The 23,534-nt window shown below is 40.7% G+C and overlaps 2 protein-coding genes across 6 annotated transcripts in view; both read left to right on the top strand.

Annotated features, from left to right (window-relative positions):
• The first annotated feature begins 791 nt into the window (after positions 1-791).
• LOC102504942 (retinitis pigmentosa 9 protein) overlaps positions 792-23,534 on the top strand; it is a 116,291-nt gene continuing 93,548 nt past the window's right edge. Inside the window, exons 1-8 of one of the 3 annotated variants that reach the window (XR_004321421.1) lie at positions 792-1,709; positions 5,523-5,553; positions 6,681-6,810; positions 8,684-8,775; positions 10,530-10,591; positions 11,336-11,659; positions 12,537-12,644; positions 18,221-19,408. Coding sequence is in view for 1 of the 3 variants with exons in the window: in XM_032483760.1 (XP_032339651.1) it covers positions 1,558-1,709; positions 5,523-5,553; positions 6,681-6,810; positions 8,684-8,775; positions 10,530-10,591; positions 11,336-11,531 (663 nt within the window). In the remaining 2 variants the exon portion in view is untranslated. Of the gene's footprint in view, positions 1,710-5,522; positions 5,554-6,680; positions 6,811-8,683; positions 8,776-10,529; positions 10,592-11,335; positions 11,972-12,536; positions 12,645-18,220; positions 19,409-23,534 lie in introns of those variants that run through there. The other 2 variants (XR_004321422.1, XM_032483760.1) reach the window with 2 other exon arrangements.
• Positions 21,823-23,534, top strand: part of NT5C3A (5'-nucleotidase, cytosolic IIIA) — a 36,099-nt gene continuing 34,387 nt past the window's right edge. Inside the window, exon 1 of one of the 3 annotated variants that reach the window (XM_006187751.3) lies at positions 21,823-22,063. In XM_006187751.3, coding sequence (XP_006187813.1) covers positions 21,926-22,063 — 138 coding nt within the window. In that variant the 5' untranslated portion in view covers positions 21,823-21,925. The remainder of the gene's footprint in view (positions 22,064-23,534) is intronic. The other 2 variants (XM_014561798.2, XM_006187753.2) reach the window with 2 other exon arrangements.

Genomic DNA, 23,534 nt, shown 5'->3' on the forward strand with positions numbered 1-23,534 from the left:
AAGCTTATTTCCATTGAGATGGGGCCAAGTCTGATTGATCTTACCCCTTTCTTCTATTACAGAGCTTGGATTTCTACAGGACAACGATGGAAAACACTGCCTTATTGCTTTTCCTTGGCTCTCTTCTAGATTCTGTAGACCAACTTCTATCTGTAACACGATCACATTACATTTTCTTTATTTGTAAATCACACCTTCCAGAGACTATATCCTTCTTGACTGGATTTGGATGTCTTATAAGGCATTGTACAGGCCATTTATTGGCCCAGGTAATTTCCATGAATGGCTAGATTATACATAACGTGCAGCAGTTCTTACTGGCTTCATTTTTAGAGGAAAAGGTCATTTTTTCTTTATTTTTTTAAAGCAGTTTTAAAAGTTTTGGGGAGCTAATTAGATTTATTTATTTATTTACTTACTTATTTACTTAAGTAGAGATACTGGGGATTGAACCCAGGACCTCGTGCATGCTAAGCACACGCCTTATCACTTAAGCTATACACCCTCCCCAAAAGGTCGTTTTCCAGTTCCAGAACATATGTCAGTATAATTTCATATATCCTTGCATAGCCTCTGTTTGTGTTTTCTTGAATAAATTTGAATGAGCTTTTCATTTCTGTTGGGTATTAATCATTTGAATATTTGAGGCAAGTATTTCCCTTACGCTGTTACTTTTACTTCCTTTATTTCTTCGATTCTTTTCCATTATTTCAGTTTATTCCATTATTTCAATGCTAAAAATTTTTCTTTCATTATTTCAAAGCTGAAAAAATTATATATCAGACACAGTTTCAAAGCACAACCTAGCTAAGCACCTAACACTTTTTCATTGACCTAGTTCTGTTTCCTGGGACATGTCACTTAACTCTCTGGGCCTTCTCTTATATGTAAAGTAAGGGTAATACATATGGCTAGTAATAGCACTTAACAGTGATTTTAAAAATTAAATCAGCTCCTGTTAAGGGCTTAGCTTAACGACCACATAAGAAGTGCACAGTGTTTATTAGCTTTTCATTGCCAGCACCCAAACCTTATCTGAATACAGTATACTACACTGTATACATCGCATGGATCACATGCTCTGGAAAACTGGAGAATTTCTATGGAGAGTCTTGCCTTCTTCCAAAACAGTAGGAGAACTACTAACATGTAAGGAGCAATTCCTGTGTGCCTAGCCACTAGGGGAATACGAATGTGTCTTGCACAGGTTTCCTGGACTTCAGGAGTGGAGATCGCGAGAGGAGGCCCAGCCACAGGCAGAAAGGGCTTGGGCTCCCTCCACAGCGGCCTCAGCTCCCGGCCGCCGCCAGAGGGCACGCTCCTACCTCCGGCACCTGTCGGCCTAACTGCAGGGCCTGAGACTCCGAGGACGAACGTCGGGCCCCGCCGGCCTGTCAGGGTGATGGGTGGCAGGCGGCCGTAGCCTGGACACCGACCCCGCCCGGAGGGCCGCGAAGAGGCGGCAGGAGGGGGCGCTGCGGGTATCCGCGTGCGCGACGCGGAGGAAGTAACGTCTTCGCCAGCTTCGCGGTGCTGCCGCAGCCGCCCGGCGCCGCGATGTCGTCCCGGCCGGGGCGCGACGACCCGGGGGCCCGGGGAGCACGGCGGCCGCGGGAGCCGCCAGAGCAGGAGCTGCAGCGGCGCCGAGAGCAGAAGCGGCGGCGGCACGACGCGCAGCAGCTGCAGGAGCTCAAGCACCTAGAGTCCTTGTGAGTCTCCGCCCGTCACGCCCGCCTCCGACTTCTGCGAGGAATCGGGCTGGGGACCGGCGTCGCGCGGCGTGTCTTGGCGCTTTAGGCGGGGTCCTTGGACACCCGCCAATGGGGCAGGTCGGCCCGTCGGGCCCCAGCGAGCCAGGTGCGGGTTATGACCCCGGGCGGCGGGACACTAGGCTTCCCGCCGCCCCTGCGCGTGGGGAGTCTCGCCCCTCGGCGCCGAGGGCGGGGAGGGGGGAGGCTCCACCCCCGAGGCTCGTCGGGGCGGCGGCGGTGGCGGGCGCCTCCCCAGCAGGAAGCGACGGTTTTATGCCTCGTGCGGCGGCGGCGGGGTTCGGCTGGGGCACTTTTAGGCGCTCGGTCAGGTTTTGGGGACTGAGTACTGAGAAGTGCGGCTGAGCGCTCTGGTCTTTTCCAGTTTGTCAGTTCAAGGAGCCCGCTATGAGCTGGATAAAACTCCCGTCCTTTGCATCTGCTGTTAATAAGGGAGAGAAAGTCCTGTAACGGCAGTGTGGTGGGGAAGGTAGAATAAACAGTGGGGTGAGGGCCTGGTCCCTAAATATTCGTGGGGAGGCTGTCAGAGCTGTTCTCTCTAGTCCTCAGGATTTTTTTTTTAACCAGGATTAAGGGTGGAAGCTACAAAGAGGCCAAGTCAACAAGAATTAGGACCAGAGTCATACATTCTTTCTGGTCAGAGTGCCTGACCTAGGAGGCACTGTGCTTCCCCAGCTGCCCAGGGTTGGAGGAGAGTCCTGGTAACCATTGAGAGAAGAGTGGGTTGTAAAGGAGATTTAAACATCAGGTGAAAGATTGGATTGATGACGCTTTCGGTTCTCCTCTGTAATTCTGTCGTTAGCTTTACACTTGATCTTAGCCAAAAGGCCGAGAAGCGATCTGTCATTAGCTTTAGAAGTCTAACTTTTTTGAGTTTGGTGGTCACTGAGTTACTTGAATTACTTCAGTTTCAGGCATTTCTCAATATCTATGCTGAGAAGATCATGTAAGGAAAGGTCTTCAGATGGTTAATCCTTCATCATTAACCTCTGGGAGCTTTGGTACAAAATGCATGCTTCCGTGCAGCCCGGCCTGCTCTTTTCAGTGCAGCCCTTGAGCTTAACCTCAGGGGGCAGAGGTTGCCCATACAGGTGCTGCATCGCTGGCATTCACAGTCCTGGCCTCTTCAAGGCACTCTGGGGTGCTTTTTGTTGCCTGTGCAAGGCTGATGTTCAAAAATGTTTCCCTAGGATAAGCTCAGGCAAGGCTCAGCCCCACCCAGCCTTCAGTATCTTTAACTGTAGGATGCCAGATGGTTAATACTAAACATCTATTCTGTAGCTCACAGAGCAGTCACAGACGTCAGAGAGATTATAACCTCCTTGTGCACATGAGGAAATGCAGATTCAGCAGTTAATTAACCTGATCAATGATACACAGAGCTGAAAACTAGCAAAACTAAATAGAAACCCTGGTGTTTAATTCTCAGATCAGTGAGATTTTTCAATTCAGAGATTTTAAAAGTTCTGGGCTGTTGACATATTTAGTTGGCCAGTTCAGAGGCCTGTTTGCTTTTAAATGAAAGTTTATATTTCCAGAATAATACTTCCATGTAGTTTAAACATCAAATAGTATGAAAAGTCTAATTTCAAAAAACAGTAGTTCGCATCTCTACTGTTCAGTGACTCCACACACTCCCTACATCTTTCCCTCCAAACAAGACTACTTAATTTTCCTTCTGGAATTTAACTATTTCTAAATTTTATGCTTATTATGCTTTTTTTCAATTGAATAATAGACATTACCTATTAACTTTGTGTTATAGTAAGCAAGGATTTAGTTCTCTTTCCCTTCCCTTCTTGTCTCCATCCTTCACTTACTATAACACGAAGTATTCCCATGCATCTGGGACCTCTCCAGTTAACTTTCACAGGGGACTAAACCTGCAATCTTTTTCAAGGGTGAAGACAGACCAGGTCTCTTGGATGTAGGGAAGGAGCATATTAGTGGTTTCAACACTTAGTGTTCATACTCCCAACCCCTGTATTCCAAAGGTGGTGACTTCCTCCACCTACAGATGTCAGTTACCTTCTCCCACCTTCCATTGTCTTCCCAGCCTTGTTTTGAAATTGTTCTCTGCTAGTTTCTCCTCAGGATTTCTCTGTGGCTTCTAACCTTTTTTATTTCTTTTACTGTCATTTTAAGAGAGTCTGGGAAAGGAAGACAGATAAGTTGATCAGCCAGGCATAAGTTGATCAGTTAAATGCAAAGCCCCATAGTGGTTTTTTTCCAAATTGAATTCAAATCCTTTTGACACGTGGTATGCCCTGTTTAGTTCCCCTTACACTCCTCTAGTTATTTTCTTATACCTGACCTTAACACAACATTGTAAATCAACTATACTTCAATTAAAAAAAAAATACATGGGAAAAAGAAAAAAAACTGTTCGAAGCAATGTATTTGCATGTAAATACATGTAAGTGAAAAATAAAGCTCCCTTCCTCAGCTTCCAGAGGTAAGTCTATTCCTATAAACGCATGTCTGTATGTCTGTAAATGTATATCTATATAATATCCTTTTTCCCATACACACAAATAGAACCATGCTGAACACACTGTCCTTTACACTACTACCTTTTTTTTTTTCATTTAAACTATTTTGGACTAGTTTGGGGATAATCAGTATCTATTTGACTACTAGAGAAATGATTGACCATTTTAACATTTATTAATGTTTTCCTGATGCTAAAAAAGTAAGACATTTTCACTGTACAATATTCAGAAAATTTATCATCTCTGAATTTGCCTTCTGTGTTCATCAATTTTGGAACTCCCCCATTTCCAAGTTTCTAAACCAGCCATAGCGCCCAGATGCCCTCTCAGTAAAATTTTGCTATAGAAGTATTGAAAAGACCTGAGATGTTCAGTTGTCAAGATCTGAGATGTTCAGTTGTCCTGCCTTTTCCACTACTTTTTTTGAAGAAGGGAGTTTTATCCATTAGACACTCACATTTAAAAACCAGACACACTGTGTATTGCACACTCTGAAATTTGCCAGTACATAAAACTGAACATAATTAACCTGAAAGTAATACAGTGTTATATGTCAATTACATCTCTTTTGGTTTTTTTTAGTTTAAAATAAACAAATTTAAATGAACATGAGCATTTGGTGCTGATTTTCCAATTTGGCATCCGGAAGCCTCTTCCGGAAGTTCCAGCAGAATGATGAAAAGTGGACATGAGTTGGGAGCCCAGGCATGATTTGTATCCTCAGGACCCTGGGCTCTGTTGGTGGGAGGGAAAGTACATTTACACACAATCAGTTATCTGATTCTTTAGCAGTAGTTCTTTACTGAGTACCGCCTGTCATGCAGGCACCAAGCAGGTGTCCTGCACCCTGAGTCAGGCGAGGTCAGTAGGGGAATAGAGGGCTATCAGAGAGCTGAGTTGCAGACAGCAGCCTGAGCAGGCAGAATGGCCCAGCAGGGATGATCTTAAATCAGGAGCTGGAGGGCAGGGAGATGGGAGAGGGAGACTCTGGGACAGGTCACCCCCACCTCCTTCCCCTACAACAGGCCCTTCCCTCTGGCTTTGCTCCTTCCTCCCTGCACTGCCCCCATCCTCCTTAGTTATTTATGTAGGATCTCTGACTGCTGGGCATATTTTATTAACTGTTTCAGTTATAATGTAGTTTTTAACCTTTTACTTAAAAAAAAGCCTTTTTATTTTGTTCTGCAGTTGCTTTTTGCTGATTGAAATGTGTTATGTTCATATGAACATGGTTGATGACAGGTGTTTTTTTCCTTTCTAGTTATGAAAAACCTCCTCCTGGGCTTATCAAGGTCAGTGTGAAGTTTGTACTTTTGGTTTTTCTCTGAGACGTTTCACTCAGTACTCAGACTCAGTCACTTGTTAGTAAAAAAAAGCTGCATAAGGTTTGAACCTCTGTTTATGATAGTCCTGCTTCTTCCCTGCAGATGCCAGTCCATTCATACACTTTGTCACAGTCTGTGCCTTTGCAGAAATTTAATCAGCCTTGTGTCTGACTAAATAAATAAGAAACCACTGCAGGCCCACGTGTGTTTCTCAGCGATCGCTCCCCTACATTCGCTTGTGACTGCATCTTCTCAAAGCTCTGCTCCCCATGTTCCTTCTCTGACTCTCCTGGTGCTGGTTTCTTGAATGTCATCAGCTCAGAGAACAGTGGACTCTGAGGGGACTTGAAGCTCATCCAGTGCAGCCTCCCCTGGTGCCCGAGTCCCTCCTCCAGCACCCTGGCCACAGTGTCAGTGTCTTTCTGCGGGAGCGAGACTTAGAGGACTGACAGCCAAAACAACCTGTCCTGTTTAGTAACTTTCAATTGGAAAAAAAAAAAAGATTTTTAGAAACATTCTTCCATTATAAATTTAATATTCATGGAAACTTGAAAAAAATCATAAGGTTAAAAAAAAAACAGCACCTTAATTGTATAGTGCAGTTACTTGGTGGTGAAAACACATTTCACAAATATGACATGTATGAGATTATATAAAATGGAAGTGGCCTTAAAGGCCTAATAATCTGTTTTAATCTACATGTTATTTTTATTATTCTAGGAAACCTTACTTTAATTCTATACTCTGCATCATCCCACAAAGATTTTAAGTGAATAGAAAGCTTTTTGTGATCTTAGAATCTAATTTTTGTGATCTAGAATTAGTATTTGGAGTTTACAGATCAATCCTGTGTAAACACTGTAATTTTTATACAAGAACAGCTACTTTGTTTTGGGGTTATAGTTCTTCTAGCATACTTATTTTCGTTTTTTCTGTCAGTTATAATTTGTCTTTTTAGCTCTTCAGAGGGTAACTTGATGACATTGGGATCTGGAGCCCATAAGAAAGCTAGACAATGCTTATTCTCAAACAGGTGGGAGAGAATTCCAGTGGTGTTTCTTGCCGTAGAGCTTACACGTTGTTTCCTTTTTCAGGAAGATGAGACTAAGCCAGAAGACTGTATACCAGATGTCCCAGGCAATGAACATGCCAGGGAATTTCTGGCCCATGCACCAACCAAAGGACTTTGGATGCCACTGGGGAAAGAAGTCAAAGTCATGCAGTGTGAGTATGAAAGGGTTTCAAGTAACATCCTCAATACATGCAAGTCATGGTCCACAGTTTACAAAACATGTTCATTTCTTTTAATTAATTCATTCTCACCACAGTGCTGTGAAAGTCAGGGCATGATCTCTATTCTATAGATGTGAAGCCCCCTTGCATATGTTAGTAAGTGGTCTGAGGTAAGGGGCAGAGCAGTGCTTTGAATCCAGGACTTCTGGCTCCACTGGCCATGGTCTTCCAGGTCCATAGCTGCCTGCAGAGTATACACAGTGATATTCCTGTAACAGAAAGGATACTCCATGTAGAAATGTCATGGGGGAAAAGAGATGCATTGGGGTGAGATCCCTTTGGGTCTTGCCTCAGTGGTGTTGAGGTTTTATCCAGGTAACCTGAGAGGAGCCACGGGTCACAGAGGGTGGGTCTGGAACAGGTAGAGCTCTGTGTGCACACTCTCCACCGCACCAGAGCAGTGACACCTGCATCCAGCCTAAGATGGCATTTGAAGAAAGCGTTCTGCTGCCTTTAAAGACATTTATTTGTATAAAGATTATTCATGTAAGAGAAAAAAAAAGATTCTTCATGCACATAGTTAAAATAGCAGTTCCCAGCCCCTTTTCTTCATTCCTCTCACCCTAAAGGCAACCACCTCAATCTTTTTAAAGAAGGTTATTTTGAAGTTTATCCTTATGTATCTAGACAAATATGATTACATTCCTGCCCCTTGATTTTTCAGATCTCTTCATTATCTGTTGACTTCTTACTATGGAAGACATGAGTTCAACTCTTTTTTTCCTGCCTCTATCTCATTCCATACACATACCCTCCATGTTTCCCATTTTCCCAATAAGTTGTATCATAATTTAGGTAAATAAATGCTTTGTGTTTATTATTCTCAGAGTTACACTGATTATATTTCCTTTTTCTAAAATTAAGTTTAAAGATCACTCTCACTTCTTCATCTTCTGAGACGGCCCCCTCACTCTGTCTAGGGAGTGTGTATCTATTTAGCACCCAACCCCCACACCTCGTAGCCTTTGTCTCACCTTCTGAAATAGCCTGCACTCTATGGAGTATGTATCTCTTTAATAAATCTACCTTTACTCAGCTGTGGCTCACTCTTGAATTCTTTCCTGCAGGAAGCCAAGAACCCACATACACACTTGGCAGAGCACGTTCCAGGGGCTCAACCAAGACCTGGGACACAGCCCTCCTCTCACCCCACATTCATTTTTCGTGTATCATCTCTCTGACATCCAACATGAGGCATTTAATTAAAGAAACAGGGCTTAAAATTAAGTTTAAAACCACTCCTCTGTGTGCTGGGGTAGTTAGTTTTGCTTCACTTGCCATTCACTTTCATTGACTTGGAAATTAAGAGTTTGGTCTGGACCAGAACCAGTTTTACATGGAGCTGAGTTACAATTCCAGAGGCTAAAAATCCAAAATCAAGGTGTCAGCAGGGTTGGCTCCTTCTGAGGGCTTTGAGGAAAGGATTTATTCCAGGCCTCTCTAAAGACCCTATCTCCCAGTGAGGTCACATTCTTAGGTACCAGGGGTTTGGACATTCATTCCAATGAGGAGGCAGAGGGAATGACACAATTCAACCTGTAACATGCGGTAAAAAAAAAAATCACACTTTGCTTTTTGAGTAGGATTATTTAGTAAGTACTTGGTTCATTTCTAAAATTCTACAATTAAAGGATAATTGAGAAAGTAATTAGTTTCCCTCTCTTTTCATGGTTCATCCATTAATTACATTTACTTTTAAAATTGGAGTCGAACTGAAGGATATCTTTAATATGATCTACGGATAGTTTATCTTAAGTAAAAATACATTATCTTACAGAAATATATGTCTTTTTCTTTGTTTTAGGTTGGCGTTGTAAACGATATGGTCACCGAACAGGTGACAAAGAATGCCCTTTCTTTATCAAAGGCAACCAAAAGTTGGAACAGTTTCGAGTAGTAAGTAAAACCCCAGAGTGTCAACTTAAATTTGCTGGAGATGATGAATGTCAGTGAATCAGGCAGTCACAGTGAACTGGAGGTTCACATGAAAAACATTCCCAAAATCCTTTAGGCCAAAGTATCTGCTATTAACTACATCTCTATTAAGTAGAATTTGTGTGACAAATTAGTTGATTAACAAAAAAATGCTTATTAAATTGTTATTTACTTATGTTTTCAGAGCACTGCTTTTTTCTGGTAGACATCTTTATTCAATCACTTTTGCTACTTATGTAAAAGAATCATATTTCATAAAGAAAAAATCAGGGTTCTATTTTGCCAGTCCTTGTCTAAAGATTATATATTTTTCTGTCATAGACTAGAAGTGTGTGTACAAATGATATGCCCTCTTTAGATGAAAAAAAAAATCAGTCTACCATTTCGTCACTTGATTTTAACAAAGACACATCCCAGGGGTGTGTCTTCATCATTCAGTAACTGTTTTAGTCAGTTTAACTATGCTATGACTAGATATATTGGGATTATCAGCATATATCAAATATGGGGTTTATGAACATTTTCCAAGGATTTTAAGACATTTACAGTATTAGATTTTCATTTTACTAATTTACGGAAAATGTCCTGGACAAATCACTGCTACCTAGAATGTCAACTTTTAGAGTGCCTATAACAGATAATTTGATGATAAATCTTAAAAACTTAAACATACTCATATTTTTTTAATTTAGAAATCTGAATTCTAAGAATTGATCTAACAACATAAGTACACACAAATTTTTATGAATATATAAGGATAACTTTCAGAATTATTTATATGATTGAAAAATAGAAACTGAAGAAAAAGGAAACAACTTCAGTGTCCAATATACAACATAAATTACGACAACATATAAAACATATAGCTTTTAAGAATTATGTTTTAAAAAAATATGTAATGCCACGGGAAGATATTCATGAAAACGTATATGAAAAAGAGTTATATATATGACTATAATTTTTTGTGAATTATGAATAATTACTGGGAGAACCACACTAAAATATTTCCAGTGGATATCTCTGAGTGGTAAGATAATACACATTTTTAACTATGTTTTCTTTGATGTGTAAAATTTTTATAATAAATGTATTTTAAAGATAATTCACATACTATAAAGTTCATTCTACATGCATTCATATTTTTAAGTAATTTAAGTAATTTTAAATCATACAAATATTACAAGATACATTTGCCTTATTTTAACAAAATGGAAACAGTAAGGTTTTTCGCAATTGATTTTTCAAGTCCAATTTTGCCTCTATTCCCAGAGGGAATTTGTAGTAAGTAGCTTAATGAGTATACTTCCAGACTTCTCTTTGGTCATAAACAGTATGTTTTTGTGCACCCATAAGTGAATCATTCTTATGTATCATTTCCAACTCACTTGTTTTGCTTAATAATACCTCTTTATCATTATTTCCACCTGGAACAAATAGAATTACCTCAATATTTCTAACCTTGAGTAGTATTTAATGATTTGCCATGGTTTATTTCCTTATAAAGGCTATGTAAATTATATCCTGTATTTGTATATTGGAAAATCTTTTTCATAGCCTCCATGAGTTTGAACCTTTAGAAAAGATTAGGACATGTTTAATATAAAATTACACCAAACAGGGAAAAAAAAAAACCTAGTTTCAGTGAAAGAGGGATTTAATTTTCATTTAATAATCTGTGAAGCGTGGCCTAATTTTAATCTTCTCTAACCCTCAAGGCACATGAAGATCCCATGTATGACATCATACGAGAGAATAAAAGACATGAGAAGGATATAAGGTGAGGTTGTCCTGATGATAACGATATCCTCTTAAAGTATGAAGTTATATAAAGTTAGAAACAACCGTTCCGGTATTAGAGGAGTGGTTTAGTAAATATGGTGCTTTAATTGTGAAATATTTAGAGAATAGGAGTAATCTCTGAATAGGCCAGTACGTGGAGAATGAGCAGGCCAGCCTGTTCTACTTGGATTAGCTTAAAACAGTGGGCTTGGCGCAGCCCACTCATGGCACTGATAGTTGAAGTTGGCAACTATAATTTACCTTATCTAGTGACTTTAAAGAGCTAAGCTTTTGTTAAAAATTCCTAGACTAGCTTAAAGATAAGGTGGGAAAAAAAAAGTCATTTTGGTTTTGTTTTTTTTTTCCAAATTGGTGACATTGAATTATAGTTGTTGAGGAGGTAGATTACCTAGTTTGAACTTGAGCAGTGGGGAATGATTTAGGAAAGTGTGCATCTGTTAGAAGTTATAATAACGAGGAATATGGAAACATGCAGAAATATTTAGGACAACGAGAAGAATACAAAGTGGCTTGTACACTGGTTACAATCATGTAAAATAAGACAAGAATGGGAAAACATGCAAAAATAAAAATAAATATTGTCTTCAAAAAGGTGGTTATTTGTGACATTTTTCACCCTCACTACTGCTTTTATATTTATATCTTTTAAAAAAATTTTTAAGTTGAATATGGTTCTTTGGCCATCTTACATGTTTATTTTTTTTCATTCTTATGTGTTTAGGATACAACAGTTAAGACAGTTACTAGAGGATTCAACCTCAGATGAAGATGAGAGCAGCTCCAGTTCCTCAGAATGTAAAGAGAAACACAAGAAAAAGAAGAAAGAAAAACATAAGAAAAAGAAGAAAGAAAAGAAAAAGAAGAAAAAACGAAAGCATAAGTCTTCCAAGTCAAATGAGAGTTCAGACTCGGAATGACAAGAACTTGACTTGTTCAGCATTCTCTTCTCAAAAAACTAACACTGTGGCCAAAGATCAGAGGAATGTGGGATCGGAGAGGAATAGGAGAGAGAGTCACCAAGACAGGAGGAGATTTGGTGTCACAGGTGCGAATTCTCACCTACCTTCCAGTAAAGGTGTGACCCAGAGGAGAGTGGGTTGTATCTTGCCAGGTGCTAGCTCTGGGCAGCTGCTGATTTCAGGCCGGAAAGCTTTTGTCCCTGCTGATCACTGTGGTTTGTGATCCCTTAGAAATGCCTCCGGCAGGGTGTCCAGACTAAGGGAATCTCTGAGGAAGCTCCTCCAGGTGCTGCCACAGCTTTCACCCTCCTTGGTGGGGCTACTTACTGCCCATAGACTTCAGGCTTGACTTTCCTCTGTTGTTGAGGATAATAAAAGCTCATTATTTATTTTTTAAATGTATTTATCTTTGATTTCTAATAATGCATACATGTGCTCCAAACTTAAAAGGTATATAAGATTTAATTATGAAAACTCTTCCTACTTCCTTTTTCCCTCAGCTACCCAATTCCCTTTCCCAGTGGTTACCAATTTAACCAGTTTCTTGTGAAGTTTCCAGGAGTATTGTATACATCACAAGCATAGGGCGCTTTTTTTTAATACAAATGCTACATATTCATCTACACATTACTTTTTAACTTAACAGTATAAAACTGATTTTAATATCAAGTACATTCTGCTTTGCTGCACCAAAGGTACAGTGTGTTCATAATCACCTGAGATTAATTGAAGGTGGGGCAGGGTTCCTATAACAATAGTGAAAAATCTTGGGTGGCTACATTGAATTTAACTTACTTGGATCTTACTGCCTGAGTCCCAAGATTTTCCTAGAGTAACTGTCTCAGAAAAATTGTAAGAATGTAGGGGAATTACTATTTCGAGTCAGCTACCACATCCCAAAATGTCTCCGTCACTTCCTTCCTCATCCTGTTGGTTAAGCACGGCCCACCTGTGCTCTTCTAGCTTTGTGCCTCAGGAGAAGCATCTCAGCCCATCAGAGTGGTGCCTGCAGCTAAGGGAGAGTAAGTCCTATGGTTTGCTGAGCCAAATGGAGCTAGATCTTGCTCACAGGTAAGTGTCCCTTCCTATTCAGTAGGGTCTGTTGCTGTTTTCAGGGTCCCAGGAACTTTCTACTCCCATTTCCAGCCTCTTTCCCTGGGGGTTGGCTTCCCCCTTCTTTAAAGAATGGCCAATCCATGCCCAGAATGGACCCATCTCTGATCCTTATCAATAAATGCTCCTGGTCTTGGCCTTGGAATAGTATCTCAGTAAGAAATGGTCCAGATTAGAATCATCAGGGCATATTATTCCTGAAAACCCTGAGGTTAATTAATTTAGGCATGCTTTAAACTTATCCTTAGCAGCCTAGCTCAGAATGCACAACCTGGACCATTTGTTCTTTCTTTATGTCTCATGATGTTTCCTACCCAGTCCTGGCCTCTTGTCTCCTGGAAATTTCTTACTGCCCCATTCATGATGAAATGTTCTTAAACAATAGGAAAGAATCTGCATCAATGATTCTCAAACCTTTGGGACAACAAAATCAAATAGAGTGCTACAGGTTCCTGTACTCTCAGACTTCCAGAGTTTCTGACTCAGTAGGCCTGGGGTGGACCTAGGAATTTTCCTTTCTAACAAGTCCCCAATTGATGCTAACGCTGTTGGTCTGGGGACCACACTTGGAGAACCACTGCTTTGTATCTTTAACCTCTTACTGGAGCATTCCTCCACTTGCTGCTCTAACTGGAATCTGGCCATCCCCTGCAGCTTTTGCAAGGTAACTGTCCCTACTCCCTCTGGTTTTCTCTGTCTTCTATTTCTGGCTTAGATTCCAGAGTCCATCACTTAAGCCTGTCATCTCCTTGACCTGGGGTCCCTTTGGCCTAGCTTTCTCAGAAGAACCACAAACCCCCTCTGCACATAAACCCGACTGCTAGAGAAAAATGACACAGCCATGTAGATTAGTACCCCCCCAAATTCATCTCCAAAATCAACTTATACCATAAAGCTGACTAGCAAAGTTTGCCAGTCACCTATTCAAACCTTCATCCTAGAACAATGTCCTTCAAGTTGAGTATTTTCAAATCCTATCCAGGAAAGCACTACAAGCCCTCAGACCTTCCTTCACCAAGACATCCCACCATCCATCACCATAGTTGTGAGAGGCAGAATTCTAAAATGGCCCCAGGATTTTCCCCCTATTCTCCATAACTGGTAAATATGGTGATTAGATTATTTTACAAGCATGAAGAAAGGGAAATTATGTTGGTGTTCCCAACCAAATCATAAGAGTCCTTTAAAATTCCAGGGTTTTCTTTGGTCACAATGTAGGAACTCAGATTTTAAGCCTGTGAGAGATTCCACATGCCATTGCCAACTTTTCAGATAGAGGAGAAGTCAGGGCTACGAGGAGAAGAATGCAGCAGACTAATTAGAGTCCCCTGACCAACAGCCAGCAAGGAAATGGGGAACTCAGCCCTAGGGCCAAAGGGAACTCAATATTGCCAGCCTCAATGACCTTGGAGGCATGATCTTCACTACAGCCTCCAGATGTGGGCCCAACCCAGCTAACACCTTGATTTTGATCTTGTGAGATGCTAAGCTGAGAACCCAGTTGAGCCTGCCCAGACTTCATGGCCTGCAGAAATGTGAGATACTAAATAGTTGTTTTAAGCCATTAAGTTTGTGGTAATTTGTTATGCAGCAATAGAAAACTAATACAGTGGTTCAGTGAGGTTTCTCTCTGCCCCTCAGGCTAGTCCTCCACCTGTGCTCTGATCCCTGACCATCAGCCAGCAGTAGAGGGCAGTGAATAAGAGCACTAGCTCTGGATCCAGACCACCTGGTTTTGAATCCCAGCTGCACCATTGTGAGCAAGTTGTGTGAACTCTCTGTGCCTCCATTTCCTTGACTGATAACACTACCTCATAGAATCATAAAGTAACATTGTAAAGCATTTAGGACACCTTTGGGCACATTTCAGTTGCTAAATGAATGTTGGCTACTCCTACTACTTACACTATGGTCCTCATCTCTTGCTGCTTCCTCAGGGATCTTCCTTTCATTGTCCCATCTCACATCTTCAAACGCTTTTTCCCTTTGACTGCTATGTTGCCACCAGCATTTAAAAATTGTTTCAAAATTATAAAATTAGCACATGCTTATAAAAAGTTCCTCATTCGGGGTCATTGTAGAGTAAAAAGTGAAAGGAGAGTCTACTTACGATGGTTTGATACAGCCTTCCAAGAAATCTTTTTAAAAATGCATTACCAACCACGTAGGCACAGGGTTTTTCTATCAGCTGAAATAACGGAAGAATACCATGAATATGATTCTAAGACTTCATTTCACTTACTATACTGTGGCACTCTTACTGCTTACCACAAGCTTTAAATGGCCACAAAATTCCTTGGTTTGAAGGTGCTATGATTTATTTAACCATTCCTCTATCACAATTCAGTTGTTTCCTATTTGTCATTCTTTGATATTCCGATTTATAATATATATTTGATCATTCATATGACCAAAATATATTTCTCAGATATATTTGGTCTTTGTCTACAGTTTCTGGTCCACAGCTCCCAAAACCCTTGAAATGTCATGTGTGGTAAGAGCAGTGGAGCATCTTTTGTTATATTTGGTCTCTTTGTCCTCAGTTCATGACAGAGCCATAAAGGTGAAATGTGTCTTGTTACTTATAACAAACTCCCTTCCACAACAACTGTGGAAGATGATTTTTGGAAGCACCTAAAGATGCAGGGGCAGGGAGGGGCGCATTGATTTCCAGGAAAAACAAACTGAATGGAGTTGAAACTTTCAGTCCCACCCTCTGATTTAGCGGAGGAGAAGAGGGACTGGAGGTTGAATCAATCACCAATGGCCAATGATTTAACCAATCACGCCCATGTGATGGAGCCTCCATAAAAACCCAAGATGGGGTTCAGAGAGCTTCTGGGAGGTGTTGGGAGAGTGCTGCGCCTACAGACGGCTCATATCTGGAATGCTTTTATTCATTGTGGAGTTTACAAAATGCTGACATTTCTTATGCATGAGGGGGTCTCTAAGCACAGTGACCCAGAACATTGTCTTGCCCTTTTAGGAGCAAGGACTAACTTACCAAAGCCAAAAAATTGCTTATATTGTAAAGTCACCCTGTTTTTAAAAATCCCTTCCAGATCACTGAGCATGAATCAGAGTCATGATAACAGCCAAGAGTTAAGATATAACAATACCCTACCTTTTAAGTAGATGGGATAGGCTTAAATATTTCTTGAATCTAAAGATTTGGGGCCTAAGACTAGAACTTATTTAAACTTCCCTGGAGCTCTTATGCATCCGATTCTTCACTTACTTGCTTTGCTTCATTCTTTGCACCCCAGATGTAATCACCCCAAAGCTCTCCTTCGGGCCCTCCCCACTCCCGTCAGCCCTGTCCCCACCAGTCATAGGGTGGTCCGAACTCAAGCTTCAACCAGGTGTGGATGAGCTGCTGGTCCAGTCCCTCAATCTCACCATTTAACACTCTTCCCCCTACCACCTACGCAGAAAAGCAGAACACCTTCTCTTCCCAAGTTAACACTTTTCCCTGGATTTTACCATTTTTTCTATGGACTCAAGTTCAAACTCCAGCCCTTTTCTTAAGATTCAAGTGTGTTAGTCCTCGAAGACACATGGAGCTTCAGATTATATCTCTTTGCTTACCCACAGCTGACACGACGTGTGGGAGCTCTTGTCTTTTAGCTGGGCATATTGCCACTTGGGATAAACTGGGATGCTGTGACTAAGAAAGAGTGGAGAGTAGATTTTAATTGGGCAGGTAGCTAACAGTGTCTGTTGTGATGCTTCAGGTAATGAAAGAAGCAGTGTTCTCCCACGTCCCTCTACTCTGTTGTCCCCAGTCATCATTCTCCCTTCTTCCATTAACAGCTACGTTTCTCTATAAAAGACTGTAAACTCTCAGCCTTCTCCACCTCCTTACTCCTTCACTCACTGCAAATCCAGATTTTGTTACCATCAAGCCCATTCATCCACCCTCACTGAGGACACTAATGAACCTCTTGCTGCTAAATGGCATGGAAACTTTTCAGTTCATATCACTAAACCTCACTTCCCAGATATCAGCCTAACTGGTTGCCCCTCTACTGGCCTTTCTTAAATTCTTTTGCTGGCTCTCCTCCCAAATTTCTCTCTTTCATGTTCATGTTCTCCAGGTTATGGTTGTAAGGTTTTCTCCATCTTTTTGTTCATTTGTTGGTTTTGTTTTTGTTTTTAACTGAAATATAGTCAGTTTACAATGTTGTGTCAATGTCTGGTGTACAGCATAACACTTCAGTCATGCATATACATACATATATTTGTTTTCATATTCTTTTTCATTACAGGTTATTACAAGATATTGAATATAGTTCCCTGTGCTATACAGTAGAAACTTGTTGCTTATCTATTTTATATATAGTAGTTAGTACCTGAAAATCTCAAACTACCAATTTATCCTTTCCCACCCCTTCCCCCCAGTAACCATGTTTGTTTTCTATGTCTGTGAGTCTGTTTCTGTTTTGTAAGTAAGTTCATTTGTCTTTTTTTTTTTTTTTTAGATTCCACATATAAGTGCTATCATATGGTACTTTTCTTTCTCTTTCTGGCTTACTTCACTTAGAATAAAAATCTCCAGATCCATCCACATTGCTGCAAATGGCATTATTTTATTCTTTTTTATGGCTGAGTAGTATTCCGTTGTATAAATATACCACAGCTTCTTTATCCAGTTATCTGTCAATGGACATTTCGGTTGTTTCCATGTCTTGGCTATTGTAAATAGTGTTGCTGTGAAATTAGGGTTCATGTACCTTTTCAAATTAGAGTTTCCTCCAGATATATGCCCAGGAGTGGGATTGCTGGATCATATGGTAAGTCTATTTTTAGTTTTTTAAGGAATCTCCATACTGTTTTCTATAAAGACTACACCAAACTACATTCCCACCAACAGTGTAGGACGGTTCCCTTTTCTCCACACCCTCTCTAGCATTTATTGTTTGTGGACTTTTTAATGATGGGCATTTTGACTGGTGTGAGGTGATACCTCATTGTAGTTCTGATTTGCATTTCTCTGATAATTAGCTGTATTGAACATTTTTCATGTGCCTATTGGCCATTTGTATGTCTTCATTGGAGAATTGCTTGTTTAGGTCTTCTGCCCATTTTTTGGTTTTCTCCATCTTATTACACCTTCTCTCTCTGCATTTTCACCCATTCTCAGGGCTTCTAATACAACCAGCATACTGCTCACACCCATACCTCTATTTCTAATCTCTACTAGATATTTATGTCTCAACAGAAGTCTTTTGTTGTTATTAGGACATGCACAAATGATGTCTGTTTTTATGCATAACAGAACCCTTTCCACCAAGTAAGAGTGTATGCTAATGAGGCGACTCAGGGTGGGACTCCTAGACAACTCAAGGAAGGAGGCTGGTCACCAGAAAAACCAAATTTGAGATTAGAGGATGGCAACTTTCAATCCCACCCCTCAACCTCCAGGGAGGGGGCGGGGAGTGGGGCTGGAGATTGAGTTTTAAAAAACTCTTGAAACTGGCACTGTTTATTAAGTACCCAATAAATGTTAGTCACTGATGCTGTTTCCTTTTCAGGTTTTTTCAGAAAGCAACATCCAAGAAAAAAAAACAAATTTTCTTCAGTGTATAATATGTAAAGTGGTTTAACAAATGGTTATATCCCTATCATGGAAAACCACTCAGCAACAGAAAAAAATGAAGTCTTGATGCACAGAAAAAAATTAGATGAATCTCAAAGACATTGTGCTAAAAAGATCAGTGGTTTCCAGTAGTAAGTTTGGAGTGAGAGTATGACTCTAACACAGTCATACAAGGGAACTTCTTGGAGTGAAGGATGGTGCTCCTGGATCCTGTTCTGTATCCTGATCCTGATTTCACCTGACAAAATTCCTTAGAACTGTATGTCTACAATCAAAAAAGTACTTGTGAAAACTGATGAAATCCAAGCACGATATATAGTGGACTTTCTATATTGTAGCAGTGTCAACTTATTTGTTTTGTAATCATGCTGTGGTTATAAGATACAGTTGTAAGATGGGACCATTGGGGGAAGCTGTGTGAAAGCTACATGGGAACTTTCTGTACTATTTTTGCACCTTTCATGGAAGTTTAAAATTATTTCCAAATGAAAATTAAAAAAAAAACAAACCAAAAACACTGGAATGAAGAGAGAAAGAAATACAAGAAGGAGGGAGGGAAGGAAGGAAGGAAAATGAAGAGATACCTCCAACCAAGATCTTAAACCCACATCCAACAAATGGCCCTTTGTCATAGGACACTACTTAACTACTTTAAACTAAGTCTATGCCAGTTATCCTATCAGAGCAAAGTGTAAGGTCATGCATAGCAAAATTTATAAATTTACATCAAGTTCCTGCATGTTTTTCCCATGGTTCCTGCTATCCCACGTGGCATCGTGTATCATTATGGACGATAATTTACTGAAAAACAAAGATTAACATACTTTAAGAGTTAAAGACGACAACAGACAAACCAATTATGTCGGCTGATAGTCAGTAGCCACCACGTGTTTTCCAGTTTTGCCAAAGCCTTCAAATGCAGAAACCACAAAATTTTTTTTGTGAAAAGATTTCATACCATTAATTGCCTTTTCTAAAAAGTTGGCAGATTTAAAAATGACAACTTAGACCTCCCTTTTGGCTTCAAGATGGACCTGATAGTACATTTGAACAACCTCATGTAAAGTTTCTGACTACCCTTGTTAGTCTTTAGCAGGATTAATAAATACTCTGTTCAAACAAAGCAACCATCTTAACATTGTCTCTTTGTACACAGCAGTTGTATAAATAATAAATTTATATGTAATTCTTTTTTTCTTAATCCTGGCCTTAAAATCAGCTAAATTATTTTAAACTGCTATGGTCTGCAAAATAAAGAGGGAAATGGAAACAGTAATCCTACTGCAGAAAAGAATTATGGGGTTTTAGTACATGCATCCTACTTTGGTCAAAGGCTGAAATTTGCTTTACATTTGCTGAGGACCTATTGGTCACAAGAGGAGGATGCTCAAGCATCATGTGACATGCCCCAATGGACTCCTTTGAAATTCTTGTCACCTTTTTTTCAAATATGTTCACAGGGTCTCACACATATTTTGTGCTTTTATTCAAACCAAAAAAAAAGCTAACATCTTTCCTAAGAAGTCAGTCCTTCTGTATCCCCCAAATCATTACATAGCATCATAGGCTCAATCTTGCCCACAAAATTAAACAAAACAGGCATTTATGCCCCGAGTGGTTAATTCCAAACTTGTTTTCTTACCAGATGCCTGCTCAGGTGAGCCCTACCTCACCTTTCTAAGAACCCTCTCTCCACAAATTTCACTCTAAGAATTCCTGCCACGGTCCTAGGACTTAAAGTACTAGAGCAAGGGTGGAGAGTGCAGAGAAGAGCAACCCTTACTACTCCCTCTCATTCTCCTGCTCCAATTTGTTCCATGTCCTTGACAAAGAGAGCCTCACTAGATAGCACCACCAGCTCCAAGGAGTTGGAGTGATTCCCCTCAAGGAACTTCTCTGCATCCCCTGTTTGTCACCCCCCAGAAAAAAGCACGGAAAACTGCATCAATCCCTTGAAAGAGACCAGGCAGGTGAGAACAAGTCCTGCTGCTCACAAAGAGAAAATGATGGAAGAGGTGGTGATTGGGATGTAGCAGGGAAAAAAACACCTCCTTGCTCCAGCCTAACTTCAAGCCATTTTTGCTCTCTTGTCATAGTACTTTGTTATATGTGTGTGGTCGAAAACACATAACATAAAATTGACCAACTTAACCATTTTTTAAATGTACAGTAGTGTTAACTATAGGCACATAGTTGTGCAACAGATCTCTAGAACTTTTTCATCTTGCAAAACTGAAACTCACTACTCAATTGAACAACTCCATTTCCCCTTCCCTCAGAGCCCACAGTCACCATTTTACTGTTTCTAAGAGTCTGACTACCTCAGATAAGTGGAATAATGCAGCATTTGTCTTTCTTGTGACTGGCTTATTTCACTTTTCTTTGCATAATGTCCTCAAGATTCATCCATGTTGTCAAATACTGTATAATTTTCCTCTTTTTAAAGGCTGAATAGCATTCCATGTGTATATATTTATCTTATCACATTTTCTTTGTCCATTCATCTACTGATGACCATTTATTTATTTAGGTTGTTTCCACATCTTGGCTATTATGCATAGTGTTGCAATGAACATGAGAGGGCTGAAATTTCTTTGACTACTGCTTTCAATTCTTTTGGAAATATACCCTGATGTAGGATTGCTGGATCATATGGTAATTCTATTTTTAATTTTTTGAGGAAACTCCACTTTTTCCACAGTGGCTGCACTGATTAACATGCCCATCAGTAGTGCACAATTCCTCCATATTCTCACCAACACTTTTAATTTTGGGGGTTTTGACAACAGTCGTCCTAACTTGTGTGAAGTGATATTCCATTTCATTGTGGGTTTGATTTGCACTTTTCTGATGATTAGTGATATTGAGCTTCTTGGCCAATTGCCTATTCGAGTCTTTTGCCTTTTTTTTCTTAAGTTTTTCTTTAGCCTATTTAAAAAAATGGGGAGGTAACTAGGTTTATTTTTTTAATTTGTTTATTCATTATTTGTAATGGGGGTACTGGGATTGAACCCAGGACCACATGCATGCTAAGCATGCACTCTACCACTGAGGCATACCGTCCCCTTCTTTTGCCTGTTTTTTAATGGTTTTTGTTGTTGTTGTTATTGATTTACAGTAGTTTTTAACATAATCTGAATATTAGTCCCTTATCAGATACACGGCTTGCAGATATTTTCTCACTTTCTGTAAGTCACCTTCCTATTCCGTTTTCCTTTGCCGAACCCTGCAGTTTGTCACAGCAGTTCACTCAAGCTTCTGCGCAAGTCAGATAGCTGCGCCACGATGCCTTCTGGGAGTTGTAGTCCTGAATGTCTGAGGCGAGTGGAAAGCGGAGGATTTTTTTCTCATTGGGCCTGGTTGTAATCAGATTTCTACTGAGCAGGGCTGGAATGAACGCCTGCCTGGTTCTCATCCTTAAACAGTTCCTCGGACCCAGCTGTGATAAGACCCGCTTCGCCCCTTGGCCTCCCACGCAGGCCATTCCTTTCTCCCTCCGGGTTCCCCCTGCTCGGCGCTCGTGGGTGGGGCTTCCTGCGGGGGCGGGGCGTCCGGCTATTCCGCAGGTCGGCGCTTCCGAGGCCGGCAGCCAGCGTGCCATCTCTTCTCTTCGGGCCGGGAGGCGCAGGAGGCCCCGTCCATGGACCGAGCGGCCGTGGCGAGGGTGGGCGCGGTAGCGAGCGCCAGCGTGTGCGCCCTGGTGGCGGGGGTGGTGCTGGCCCAGTACATATTCACCTTGAAGAGGAAGACGGGCCGGAAGACCAAGATCATCGAGATGGTGAGTGCGGGGTTCGTGGCGCCGGAGCGGTTGAGGGGCCTCGGGGTAGTACGTCCGGCCTCGCCTTCCCGCGCCGACAGCTGCTGGAACGCGAGGGGCCCACAGGCGACCCGGTCGCCCCGCGTGCGGCGACCCGCGCGCTCGGTGACTTGGTCTGAACCCTCGACGGCGGCACTCGGTTTCCCGTGGCCTTTGTTAGGTCTCCGTTTGAAACAAAAAAGCAAATAGATGATTCGGAAAAAGCTGCCTCCCACTACAAAACCCGTTTTTCAAGAAATAAACGGAACTTTCTTGGCAGGTTTCTCCGCTCCCGCATCCCGCGTCAAACCATTGCAACTCTTCTAATTCCGATGGAGTTATTTTGCCCCGTAGCTAGGATGAGTTAAATTATGAAAAGGTGTAACTTCCCAGTGGTTAATAAAAGGAATGCCACTTAACCCACTTGGAGTTCCGAATTGTTTGTTTTGTGATTGAATGTTTTTCCTTCTTGTCTCAAACTGCTGGGAAGTATCTTTGTGTTCATTTTTTCCACCAGACCTCTTACATAACACCTTAGAAATTTATTTCCAATTTTATTGAATGAGAGTGTTCCAAGATTTTCATTTGAGGTACATAGTAAGCAATATTTGCTCCACAGTGTGGGGAGCAAATTTAGTTTTTAGTTTTCTGTTTTTTAATTAGAGCCCACTCATCAAGACAGTTTACCCAGTGAGTTGAATTCTAATGTACTTACTGGAGTGCATTGTCCCTTGTATACTCCTGAAGATGCTACACGTGTAATCTAGGGTCAAAAAAATTTTTTTAATGGAGGTACTGGGGTTTGAACCCAGGACATCGAGCATGCTAAGCATATGTTCTACCACTGAGCTATTTCCCTCCTTCTGAGGTCAAATATTTTTGACAAATCAGTTGATAGTTTACCACTGTTCTAGATAATGTAATTTTAGGTTCATGTATTTAGAATACTTAGTCTCAGTTATATGTTCTTATTGATCAAATAAACTTTGTCGTGTTGTTTGCTATTTACCCCAGGTTGAATGCAGAAATATTTTTCCATAGAAAAACAAAAAAACAAAAACTCCCGCATTTCTCATATGCCAATAGTATTCCTAGGGTTTTTTTTGTTTTGTTTTGTTTTTTTATTGATAGAGTAAAATTAGTCTTGGGTTATTATTACCTACCTTATTTTCTCCATCTCTTTAATCACAGCAGCAAATGTTTTTAATTTCAGACGAAATTGGGCACATTCAGGGTGGTATGGCCGTAGACAAATGTTTTTAATTTCAAAAATTTAATTTTGTTTATGTTGCTGTCGTTTTTAGAAAACTTTGGTTGTCTTCCTTTTGCTCCACAGCAAAAATGTGTAATACATATGTGGGAAGAAACCCTAATTGCCATACCTTCCTGTATGTACTTAGACTGTAGATTGGTCTATCACTTCTCTTTTAAACCAAGTAGAGCTAAAAGTCAG

Source organism: Camelus ferus, chromosome 7, assembly GCF_009834535.1.
Source record: "Camelus ferus isolate YT-003-E chromosome 7, BCGSAC_Cfer_1.0, whole genome shotgun sequence".
Lineage (NCBI taxonomy): Eukaryota > Metazoa > Chordata > Mammalia > Artiodactyla > Camelidae > Camelus > Camelus ferus.